This window comes from Pogona vitticeps, chromosome 1 (assembly GCF_051106095.1).
Source record: "Pogona vitticeps strain Pit_001003342236 chromosome 1, PviZW2.1, whole genome shotgun sequence".
Lineage (NCBI taxonomy): Eukaryota > Metazoa > Chordata > Lepidosauria > Squamata > Agamidae > Pogona > Pogona vitticeps.
In genome coordinates this window covers 242,683,330-242,696,016 of record NC_135783.1, presented here as the reverse complement: position 1 = coordinate 242,696,016, position 12,687 = coordinate 242,683,330, and the positions used below count along the sequence as shown (strand labels likewise).

General features: G+C 42.7%; 1 protein-coding gene across 5 annotated transcripts in view; it reads left to right on the top strand.

Annotated features, from left to right (window-relative positions):
- The first annotated feature begins 2,663 nt into the window (after positions 1-2,663).
- Positions 2,664-12,687, top strand: part of PTPRN (protein tyrosine phosphatase receptor type N) — a 44,911-nt gene continuing 34,887 nt past the window's right edge. For 2 of the 5 annotated variants that reach the window (XM_078383456.1, XM_020792110.3), the window contains exon 1: positions 2,664-2,907. In XM_078383456.1, the coding sequence (XP_078239582.1) occupies positions 2,787-2,907 (121 nt within the window). In that variant the 5' untranslated portion in view covers positions 2,664-2,786. The remainder of the gene's footprint in view (positions 2,908-12,687) is intronic. The other 3 variants (XM_020792111.3, XM_020792108.3, XM_020792109.3) reach the window with 2 other exon arrangements.

Here is a 12,687-nt window from a genome sequence, read left to right as displayed (position 1 = left end):
ATGACAGTCCAGTGCTCATGAATGCCAAATGATGCATACTTTAATTTCTCATTTACTCCACCCCCATATCCTATCTTTGCATGCTCATGGAGCTGCCAATTAGTTTCCAGCCTATATGAAGTGGTTCTCTTGAAATGTCACTGCAAACTGTTGGTGTTAGAACAACTATTGGATAAGGTGCATGTAGGTAGGATTTCTAAACCTCAGCATTGCTCTGAAGGGCTGTCTGTGCATACATAATCATATAACTCAAAAGGTCCTTGCTGTTGTGTGTTTCCAGGGTATAGTGGAAATCCCAATAAACTGGTTGCCCAGGTATGAATGAATGCAGGCTACTTTATACCAGCCTGGGATGGTGGGGACTGTAGGGATATTTTTCATTATCTGTATGAGAAGTTATGGTTTTAATCCAGAATAGTGACCACAAGTACCGTGTGGTTTACGCATATGTCTTAAATAGAGCGGCCAGTGTTGACTCACTAAGCTCAACAGTGATGCATTAGAAGCAGAAAGAAAATGAAAAACAGTATGAGAGCCCAAAGATGTACATTCTCATTCATGGTGTCATCCAGCTGTTTTTCAGTCTTGGGCACCAGTGTTGGGGAATCTATCTTTCACTATGTTGTTGGTCTGGAGCTGTCATTACCACTCACTGATAATGAGAGATGTAGGCTAGTAAGATTAGAGGATCAGATGTTCTCCACACCTGGAGAAAAATGTCCAGCTAGCACCATTTCATCCTCTCCCAAAAGCAGTAGACAGGTGTTGCTTTTGCAAGCACACACGGACTGTGATCAGCTTCTTTGTCTAACCAGTTAGCTCTCTTTCTTGGCTTTCTGAATACATTCAAATACTTCAGTTGTACGAAAACCTCATACTTTTCAGGTGTATATAGTGGACAATCTTTTTGCATCTTATCTTTCTAAACTGATTACAATGGTGGCTGTGATTTTAGTAGATTGTGAAATTCATTAATCATTATTGTGTTTCTAATAAATAATAATCATGTGCCATCAAGTCAATTCTGACTTACAGCAATCCTTTTCAGGGTTTTCTAGGTAGGAAATACTTGGAAATGGTTTACCTTCCCTTCTTCTGGGGCACCTAATTATTATAATGGAATTATTATTTATCACAGTAAACTAGACTGCGTATCCATGGGTTAGGTTGGGGGTAGGCCACCCAGGGCTAACACAACTAGAATCCAAAACATCTAAAGGTCACTGCCCTCATTGAGGGTATTCTGCATAATGCTACAAATTAGAAACAGCCTTTAAAACTGGCCATTAATAGCAAAGACTGGGTGGACATCATACTGGCTTACATTAGATGTTGTGTTTATATTTTGCATTTCATCCAAGGAGTTCAAAGTGGAACACATAGCCCTCCTTCACATATTACTCTTACTAAAAACCCAAGATAGACATTTTAGTGCACTTGGTTAGCACACTGGGGTTTCACTATTACCTTTAAGGCAAGTGGAACAGTGTGGGATAACTGGCGCTCACCCAAACAAATAACACCTACAGTGTTCTGTCCTGAGATAAAGCATCCTGCTAGTTTCCTACACTGCTTCCCCATGTGCCTCTTCTGTGTATTCCTGGTTTATGTTGGGGGTGGGAGGAGGGGGAGGAAGATGTCATGAAATAAGACAAGAGTGCCACCCGCTACTTCTAGTGGTTTTTTGTTATATGTTGATCCACTGGTCATTTCAGCAAAAGTTGTTTGCAGTTGCACAGCCCTCTACAGGCCAAGGAATGTGTATGGGCAATGTGTCCCTTCTGGAAACATTTCTACTCTTACAGTAAGCATATTAATTCCTTTGCATCCTTTAAAATAACGAATCACATGAAAAGGTGGTGGAGGTTGCAATATATATGATGATGTTTTGAAGCAGTAAGAATTTTGATACAGATGTTGTGGGATGCTGCTGGATTGAAAGAAGTGGTACAGTGCGCAGCCAAGAGCAAGGCTAGTTCTGCATAATCCTGAAGGATATGCTAGGGACCTTTTAAAAAAAAACCCAACAGAGGGAGGGATGAGATAATGTTGCCTGGGAACCTCCTTGAAATACGTTTTTCGAAAAAGTGTTGAACCTAGAGGATGGCCTCCATAGATTTGCTTTTGAAGCTCTCTTCTACGTTGATATCCAAAAGGAAAAATCGGAGGAGGCGCTCAGAAGATGAATCTTGCTGAATGAATAATGCGTAATACTGGAGGGGCTGTGAATTCACAATGGGCTATTTTTGGAGAAAATGGTGATAGAGGGGATTCAGTGGAATGTGGCCAAAACCTAGGCTGTGATTAATGCCTGCCTACAGGAGGTGTAATTCAAGAGCTTTACAAAGTAGTGATTGGTGTGAGCCTAAAAAGCATCAGGAGTGAGAGGTGTACCAGCCTAGATTTGCAATGTTAGCGCAATTGGTCGGAAGACGCCTAACATGGATTTGGGGGGGGGGGGATATTAGCATAGTATGAGGTTGGAGAGGCGCGGTCTCTCATTTAATAGGGAGGTGGCGCCTTTCAGAGAAGGGTGTGACACTGAGATGTGAAGGTTGGCTATTCGGGCGGAGGCGTGTCCTTTCTCTGCATTGTGATAGGCTAGTCAAGCCTGGGCGGGCCGAGGCCGCATTTTGCAGGTTTCTTGAGATTGGTTGCTTAGGGGGAGGAGGCGCGCGTCCCGGACTTGGTCTGGAGGGGGCGCCTGGGCACTAGATTAGGGATGGTGCAGCGGCCGTGGAGGCGGCGGCTGCCCGGGCTGTGAGCTGGGGCCACCTGCAGCCGGCATGGGGCGGTGGCGGAGGCTGCTCCGGGCGCTCGGCTGTTTCCTCCTCTTGCTGCTGCTACCACCTCTCTTGTTCCTTGGGGCCGGGGCTGCTGGGGATCGCCCGTTGCAAGTGCTGCACGGTGAGAGAGCTGGGGACGAGGATGGGGTGGGAGGGCGAGCGAGCGAGCGGGCTGCCCGGCCGAAACGAGTCAGGAGATCCATGAGAAGAGGTCTGCGGATGCTCCAAGGGTACAACGGGGAAGAACAGCTCGCGGTGCTAGAAGCTGGGGGGCGGCGGGGGGGGACCTCGGGATAGCTGTGCTGTGCAGCCCGCCCGCCCGTGGCTCTCCCCCCTCCACCTTCCCTTCCCTCTCGTCCACCCTCCTCGCTGGCATACAGACCTGAGATAGCGACTTCGGGTCCATATGGCAGTACATATGTACATAATCCCTTGTAGGCTGGAGTTCCCCTGGTCCTGATTTCACTCGCTCGCTTTCTTTCGGAAATCAAACGGGCTTTTCGAGGGGGGTTTGGAAACCTATCTGTTCCAAGCTCGGGGATGATGAGTTTATCGGTTTGGAGTCCTGGATTGCTGGCGGGTTGTGGGGAAAAGCGGTTTCGCTGGGCAGGAGGAAGGGCGATGCGAAAGGAGACAGGGAAATGCTGGCACGGGCTGTCCTTTTCTTCGTGCCAGGATCCTAGCTCCGGGAGGCAGTGGCAAGCGGCGGACCTTCTGTTGAGACCTGCCCCATTCGTCAGTAGGTCCTGCCTGCATCAGTTCTCCTGAAAAGCGGGAACCCCACCTCCCTCTCCCCTCCATCATCGTGAGCTGAGCCCCACACTCACACACCCTTTTCCTAGGGGGGGGGTGTCTCCCTGCAGGGGCTCCAGAATAACGAGGACCGCTGAGGTCTGAGGGGAGGGTCATCTTTTCTCTGTCCTTCCCTCCTCCCCTCTACTGCTAATATGACTGTACCACCTCTTTCTTGGCTGATAAGGAGTTTCACCACCTCCCTTTTTCCTCCATTCATGCGGGTTCAGCCCCCGCCAAAGTGATATTGTCACCATTTTGCGTGGCAGCTTGTCGTGTGCACGTCACAGCGTTGTCAGGTTCGGCCAGCTCCGTATCTCTTGCCTTATCCCCCCCCTTTTTTTTTTTGGTTCCAGAGGCAATCTTCTGCCCTTTCTGCCCCCCTCCCACCCCGTGTTTTCCTTTCAGTCGAGTCGCTGACGTCATCCTCGCTGGGCCTTTCTGTTCATCCCCTCCCGCCGCCCCCCCCTTCCAGCCTAACCCAGCTGCCTGTTGCCAACCTCGGCGGTACCCGTTTGGGGACTTCTTCCTTTGCCCTCTCTGCTGAGGAAACTGGAAACGTTAAGAGAAATTCCCTCTGGGAATTTGGAAAGTGGTCCTCTATTTATTCTCTCCACCACACCCCTGTTTCCAACTTTATTTCTGCGACGTGGTGAGGAAACGTTCCTCTGTTCCTTTCTCGTGTCTCCTTATAATTTTTTTTTTTTTTGCTTTCTTATGAGTGGTGCTTTATTTGCAAAGTGGACCCATGGTTTACAGAGATGAGGCACAACCATTTCGATGCCCCTTTTTTGCCTGGTGCCTCTCAGATTTGGGCAAGTACAATTTCAATACTTCTGCATAAACTGGCTGTGTGACTGAAGAGGTCAAAGGAATTACAAACACTTGTATAGAAAAAAACACATTGCTTGTACTCTTAAACTGGGTATGTGTGAGAATTTCATGAACCTCTTGGGTATCAGCTCATGCAAAATCTGATTTCACTGTCCCCTTCTATCAGTACTTTGGCCCTTGTAGTTGTAAAGGCAATTTTTGATCCTCAGATGTTTTGGAAGGGCAGATTCCATCATCCCTTACTGTTTGCTGCCTGTGCTGGCTATAGCTGATGAAGCCCAGCAGTTATCCATGGGGGCACCATAAGTTGCAGCTGCCTGTTTTAGGGCTTTGAAGAGGACAAGATTTTTGCGTGCCAGTTCTGGTAAGAAATTCATAGTAGGTGGAGTTACTGACTACATACCCTATATTCAAGGGAAGTTTTCCCTGTCCTATTCCTGCATTTTGACTCAGAATAATTACTTGGAGCTTTTCCCCCTTATATTTTAAGTGCACATGAAGTCATTTTCTGAGCAATTTTCTGTCAAAGAGGCTTTACTGACATTTATTTGGCAGGAGGTTAGGGTATTGATTTGAGGGGAGGTACTCTTTCTATTGGACCCAGTGATGTATATACTGAATATTGACTGGGCAAGTTGGACAATGGAAGGTTTAAGAAATGGGAATTACACTGTGTGGCTTATGGTAGAATGTAAGTGTTTGTGTTGTCTGGTTGGGTAAATGAGACATAGAAAGACCAGGCTGTACTGTACATAAAATCTAAAAGAATTGAAGTGGTTGATTAAGAGAAGTAGGTCTTGTGGTAAACTGTGTAACCAGTTTAGTTGTTTTGTTTTCATGAACCCATCAACCAAGCCCAGAAGCCAAATAACCAGTCCTAGTCATAACACCTTACTGGGTAGGGGAGAAGCATATTTCCAAACTTATCTCTGCTTTCTCTTAGAACTTGTTCTTGTTGGTTGGGAGATCTTTGGTAAAATGGCAGCCCAGGACAAGACAAAACTGTGATGATTGTGAATTCAGGCAGCGATAGCAGAGAGGAGAATCAGGAGGTTTTTCTTCTCTTTGACAAATTGTTTGATTTTTACTGCCTTGGTGAGGCAGTAAAGGTTGTCAAAGGTTTGCAAGCAGAAATACGTTTGCTTCCATTTACCTTCTTTTGTAAGTTAAATATCTGGGCTCGTCCAGGTCCTTGGAAGAGCATTTGGCAGTTAACACCAATGCATTGGAGTAAATATGGTAGTTCTCTACCTTTTCTCTTTGCTTTGGAAAAAAGTTACTAAAATATGATTAAGATGGCTAATGCATTTCCTGCTTTCCTTTTTTAGTCTCCCCCCTGTAGAGGACATGACCTTTTTTTGTTGCTCTTACAGCATCAATCATGACTTGAATAATGTTCTTTCTGTGACATTTTTAGAGGAAGCAGGTATTATTTTATTATGAAAAAATGTAGTCCTGTAGCCAGGCAAGCTTTGTTCAACTTTCCTATGCTGTATGGAACAAGTTTGAAAAATATTTTGAATTCTGTGGGTAATACAGATGCCCGTTTACTAGGTGTTTAACTTTCATGTTATCTATATAACCACTTGGTAAGCTGTATTACGTGCATTGTTGTGAAGAGAATTTTACCCTATTTTAGCACCTGAATATAAATCCAGAGACACAGGGATGGGAATGTTAAGATAGCCATGACCACTTTGTAGGGAATATAATTAGCTTGCTAAGTGATTCCAAATGATGCAGACTTGCTCAGTTGCATTTTTAATTTGCTCAGCGAAACAGTAGCATTTGATTTATTTGATTCAAACTTTGTTTAATCATGTCAAATGTGGAAGGACATGAAATGCCCACATGGGCATTCTGTCTTTTTAGTTGCAGTATAAAGCACCAGTTGATACTGGTATGTTGAAGAGTAGAGATGAGAATGCCAAGGAATGGGACTAAGATGTGAAGAGGAAGATACTTTTCTGGTTACTGCTGGTGATAACTTCTAATCTTGGATGCTTCAACAACTACCTGCTTTTACAATCTCCTCTTAAGGCCACTATTTCTTTCAGTAAAATATCTGAACTTTTGAATTATGTTCTGTCAGCTCTAAGACTGGCTGTCTAAAGCGATTCACCCCACACTTAATTCAATATCAGCAGTGATGCTACAGACCTGATTTGATAATGCCAAAAAAACTCAGCTGTTAGATAACAACCATATAGTATCATGCAGCTGCTATATGAGGGGGACAAAGGAGTAGGGAATATTATTTTTGCAGGATTGTATTCCTTGGCTGTGTTTGGTTATGTTTGCTCTGATAATATTTTGGAATATCCATACAGTGGAATGGGGGAATGGGCCACAGCTAACAGAATTATCTCCAGATCATTAAGGGAGGATGTGGTTAACGGGTATATTTTTCCCTTGTTCATCTTCTAAAATCTTTTTCTGACCCTTTGGGAATCTCAGGTGGGTGGTATTGTTTACTGGGAATTTAACACTAAGTGCTCTTCGGCTTGCATTTGAGGCCAAGGGGAAGTATTTGTAACTCGATCATGGATTTGTATATTCTGAGGCTTTCATAGCCTTCCAGAGTTTGACAAGAAGCCAAATCCTGTTACCAGTGCATCAGCTGCATTGATATTAATGCATCTGCGGGTGTGTGTCAAAGAGAGAAAGATGCATACAGGGCAGCACTCTTAATGTAGCATTTTGTAAAAAATCTATAATGGTTTAATGAAATATGTTTCAATAATAATTGCAATATGAGCATATATGTTGTAGTTGCATGGGTGGATTAAGGCAGACGCTTGAGTGCTTTTCTGTCATGTTATTATATTGGTCCTTCTGATGCAATATGGGTCTTTCAGGAAAGCTCGGCTTTTAATAATAGTTTGATTTTCATATTTTGATATTCTTTCAATTGACAAGGATGGAATGAGCTGTTTTAGAAAAGGCATCTCTCTCCCCTGTCCCCATACCAGAAGGCCTTTAAGTAGGTCTTCTGTGGGCCCTCTGCTATCTTTTCTTGGGAAGCAGCCAAAGTAAGACAAATAAGGCAGTAGTTCATGGCTTGGGAACCTTGAAGCCACTGGCTTTTACAGTATAAATATTTTGCTTCATACGTTGAAGTCTCCAAGCAGTCTGAGGGATGCTGGAAGCACTTTAAACTGCCCAGGACCAGCCGTCAGTGTTCCACAAATGGAATTTCCTTTAATATTTCTTGGGTTCCTCATGGTGCCTATCGATTTCTGGACTATGAGGAGATGATCGAAGAATGTACTATATGATCTCACACTTATTGGGGTGGGCAAGAGTGGGAAGGAAATCTGTTTCCAGATGGGGAAAGAGAGCAGTTCTAGCCTTATCTTCTAGATATTTGTAATGGTCCAGCTGCTCTCTTCCCTATCCAATTCATACTTTTAGGTGTTATTTTTCCAAAGGGTCTGGTTCATGTCTTCTCTACGAAATTAACATAGGTTAAGTAGTTGGAGGGGGTCACCAAATGAATCCAAGATACTAATTATGAAGTAAATTATATTGGTGTGCAAGAGCCAAACCTGAAGATGAGTTCCAGTGATGATGATGATGATGATGATGATGATGATGATGATGATGATGATGATGATGATGATGATGATGATGATGATGATGATGGAAAGGCATACAGGATTCACAAAGCAGCCAGGCTTGAAAGGAAGGTTATGTGTAGGGTTATTTCGGGATACAAAAAAAAAGATTCTCTTCTCTCTCTTTCTCTGAGACCTACTCCATTTGCTTGGATTATGTGAAGTCTGTCTCCAGATCTTTATGATCCCCAGGGAGAGTTGACAGCATCACTCAAACTAGCAAATGAAAAGGAAATCACTCAGGCAATTGGGAAATATAAATCTGAAGCATATGAAATTGAGGATTGCTCTAATTTGTGGGATTATTGCATTTATGGATACATACACACTCACAAACACAGGCACACACCTCTTATACCTGTCAGCTGAGTGAAAGCAGCATTCTCTGTATTGGCAGATACTTAAAAATTGAGGTTAAACTAAAAAGGAAATGCAAGGAAATGGAGATATTCCCATCTTATGTTATGGGCTTCTCTTATTAATTAGAAACTATCTGTGTCCAGTTCATCAGTGTGTACTGCTTCACCATCTTCACCACACTTTATTGAGAACCAGAGCTGCTCTAAGATCATTTGCTGCTTGAAGTGTGCCAGCAAGCGGTACCCCAATCTATCTACCCATGACAAGGTTTAATTGTACCAAAATTGTGCCTAGTTAGTTTGACCGTAAAAGAAAACTCCTGCTAAGTGCCTCTCTCCTTCCATGATAAGGAAGAAAAGGAAATAAAACCCACCAAGGTAAATAAATATTTTTTTCCTTTTTGTGATCCTCAGAATCTGCTGCCTGAGGCTGCTAACTCATTCAGCCTAATGGTAGCGCAGGCCCTCAGAGACGGCACGCCCTTTAGCATCTCCATTGATGGTGCAGAGCAATTCATAAAGTCATCATTCCTCACAGTTTCCCGTACATAAATTATAACCTAATCCTGACCTGTACCTTCTGACATTTTTTTTTATAAAATTGCAGAATAAGAACGTACAGTATTTAGATGTAATCCCAGTGGCAGAGGTTTGTAGCTAAACCAACTAATAATACGCTGAAAGTGTTGCTAGAATTTGCCTTAGATAGGTGTAGACAGAGCTGGAATCATCCTTGCTGTGGTTGGCTGCAGAATCCCATCCCTCGAGAGACTCTGACTCACTTAGTCAAAGACGTCAGTGGTAATGCAATGTATGCTGCAGTGGTCTGTTCTGACTCACCAACTGGGCAGCTTTGATTTCCTATGGGGATGTGGTTGAGAAGAGAAAATGCCTACTATTTTTGTGCCCTGGCGTTCTTTGATCTAGTTTTACCATTGCTTCCTTCTGTTTAGTGCTAACAAAGTTAGCTTCAGTGTCACTATTGTTGTCTGTGGCAGATCCTCCATCAGTGTCCTCTCCAACTACTGTTGCTGCCCAATAGCTGCCGTTCAGGGGTTTCTCTGCCCCCATCACTGTTGGAGCTGTTCATTCTCTTCTACTGATGTGGCCATTATTTATTTATATTATTTATCTATTTGATTTATATCCCACCCATCTGATATATTCTACCACTCTGGGTGGCTCACAAAAAAGGTGGATGCACCTTCATCTTGTGCCTCAGCTGTGACCATTCTGTGTTGGGTGTCCCTACTAGGAGTCTGGCCTCATGACAGCATTACTTTTCAGCTTTTCTCACACACTCAAAACCCATCACCATGTTAAGGTATGAGTCCAAGAGGAAGCATTTCCATGATATTTGAAATTAATAGAAGAGTAAATTCTCACCCTTATTCCTGTGGTGATGGCTTTCCCCCGTATGACAGGCTTGTTTGTTTGTTTGTTTAACTTATATCCTAACCATCTAGTGGCGGATTACTTATCTGGGTGGTTTATGTGGAACACATTAACAAAGCATTCAACTGAAAATAACAAAATAAGAGAACAAACATTGTAATCATAAAATAATGCAGTAGGATCCCCTTATTCATGGGGTCAGTATCCACTGATTCACTTATCCATGGTCTGAAAATATTAAACATATTAAAAGAAACCCCCGTAGAAAAAACTATTTTCATGTATATTACCAGAACTGGCCACTAAAAGGAGCCAGAGACTAAGCTGTGAATACTTGTCTCTGCCCCCCTCTAGTAGCTAATTCTAGTAATGCATTTGAAAATATTTTGTCTCTTTTTTTCCCTTTTACATATATAGCGTTTGCCATTATCCACGGTTTTCAATATCCACAGGGGGTTGGAACCAATCCCCAGTGGATATGGGGGTCCTACTGTACAACATAGCAACCCCACACCGAGATGTCAACAGCAGATCCGTTAAAAATGTGTTTGATAATTTATTTGCGAAGGCCTTCACAGCTGGGACCTAATGGTTGTTGTGGGGTTTTTGGGCTCTTTGGCCGTGTTCTGAAGGTTGTTCTTCCTAACATTTTGCCAGTCTCTGTGGCCGGCATCTTCAGAGGACAACATTGTGTGATAATTTCTTAGGAGGGGAGGAAGGACTTGAATAAAAGTATAAATGTATAAATGCAATAAATAAATAAATAAATAAATAAATAAATAAATAAATAAATAAATAAATAAATAAATAAATAAATAAATAAATAAATAAATATTTGAATAGTTCATTGAATGACATATGGCTGCAGTGGCAGATTTTGAAACACAGGTGCTCATCATGACAGTACTAGAGACAGCCATCATTCCGGGATTATCCAAAAAATGCAAGCAGCCAGATTGTTGTTGTTTAGTCATTTAGTCATTTCCGACTCTTCGTAACCCCATGGACCAGAGCACACCAGGCCCTCCTGTCTTCCACTGCCCCCCAGAGTTGGGTCAAATTCATTCTGGTAGCTCCGATGACACTGTCCAATCATCTTGTCCTCTGTCGTCCCCTTCTGCTCTTGCCATCACACTTTCCCAACATCAGGGTCTTTTCCAGGGAGTCTTCTCTTCTCATGAGATGGCCAAAGTATTGGAGCCTCAGTTTCAGGATCTGTCCTTCCAGTGACAGATCCCCTTCTAGAACAAACCCTTTGTTCCCCTCCTAGAACAAACAAAGCAGCCAGATTGGACCCTTGCAATAAATGAGGAACACATCCTTTGTGAAATTAATCGCTCTGAATTACCCATTCAAGACCAAGCCACTCTCAAATATTTTGCATCATATGAGGAATGACTTGCAGTGATATAAAATTTGTAGAAATATCCATTTCTCTCCCAACTGCTGTAAGGATTCCAGCTAAGCTCACAAGGAACAAGAAAACCTGAGGAAGGGGTTGTGGATGATGTCATAGTTCCTTTTAATTGGAAAGTCCTATGCTTTTGACCCTGTGTTGATCCTGATTTTGCTGTAGCAGTGATGTGGCTTCGGTTCTGCAGTCAGCATTTGCCAAGGCTGAGGTGTTATTATATGTTGTTACGTTAAGTCACTTCCCACCTGTGCTGAACCTATTAATGAGTGATCTCCAGAAGGTCCTATCATTAATAACCTCACTCATGTCTTGCAGACTAAAAGCCATTATTGATGCAATCCATCTCATGTTCGGACTTCTTTTCTTTCAGTTTTTCCTAGCATTATCATCTTTTCCAGTGAGACATTTATATGCAAAGTATGATTGCCTCAGTTTAGTCATTTCCCCTTCTAGAACAAATTTTGTTTTGATCTGATGTGGCTCTCTTATTTGTCTTTCTGCTGGTCTATAGTATCCAAAAAGCTTTCTATGAACACCCCGTTTTGAATGAACTGTTCCCCCACCCCCTGCTTTTTCATTGTCCAAGTTCCACATCCCTGGATAGTAATTGGGAATACAATAGTATCTTAGTCTTCACCTCTAGTAGCACATCCTTATTCACAGGGTTTTTTCTGAGTTCCTTTTGTTTGCCAGTGCCCAGTCTCCTTAGTATTTGAATTCTATCCTGATAGATCAGATCCCTGATCAGATAGATCCCTTAGGGACGTCTCTAGTTCTGATAGCTGTAGCTTTAACTTGTCTTGCTCCTGATATGCTGGAACACTGGGAATACCAAACAATCTGTCACTGTTCTAGAGGCTTCTCTGTATGATTCATAGCTGCTCTGATTATCTCTTGATAGGAGAGAAGGGCAAAAATGCGTAGCTGTGAACAAGATAAAATAAATTCACATTGCTTGTCATTTTCAACATTGTTCTGGAATGCTTTCGCATATAGATGGGGAGATAATACCCCTTGGGTTCTAAAACCACGGGTTCGTTGCCCTAGTATCTATGATATTCTTTTTTAATTGCATCTATCCTGCCTTTCAGGGCAATTATTCAGAAAGTGGTTTATAATTAAGAAAGTCTCATAAAGTGATTCATAATTAAGAAAATAAAAAAAATACAGTACAGCTCAATTTCAGAGAGGAAGGGAATCTTGGAAACACTACACACATATACATTGCAAACATATATATTACAAACATACTATGGCTACATTAGATGTGAGGTTAATTGTGTGGGTGTATAGTTAGTTGTTAAAATGGGAGCCATGGGACTGTGGGAAGAAAGATTTAACCGTCTTCTGCTATATTGTAAAATGTCTCTAAACCTGCTATTCACAGTTCACTGAAAACTTCCATTGGCATTGAGGGAAGTGGCATGTGAAGGAGCAGTTTTGTTGAGATCAACTCCATGCTTGCTCTCAGGATGTTTCTGCAGCCCAGC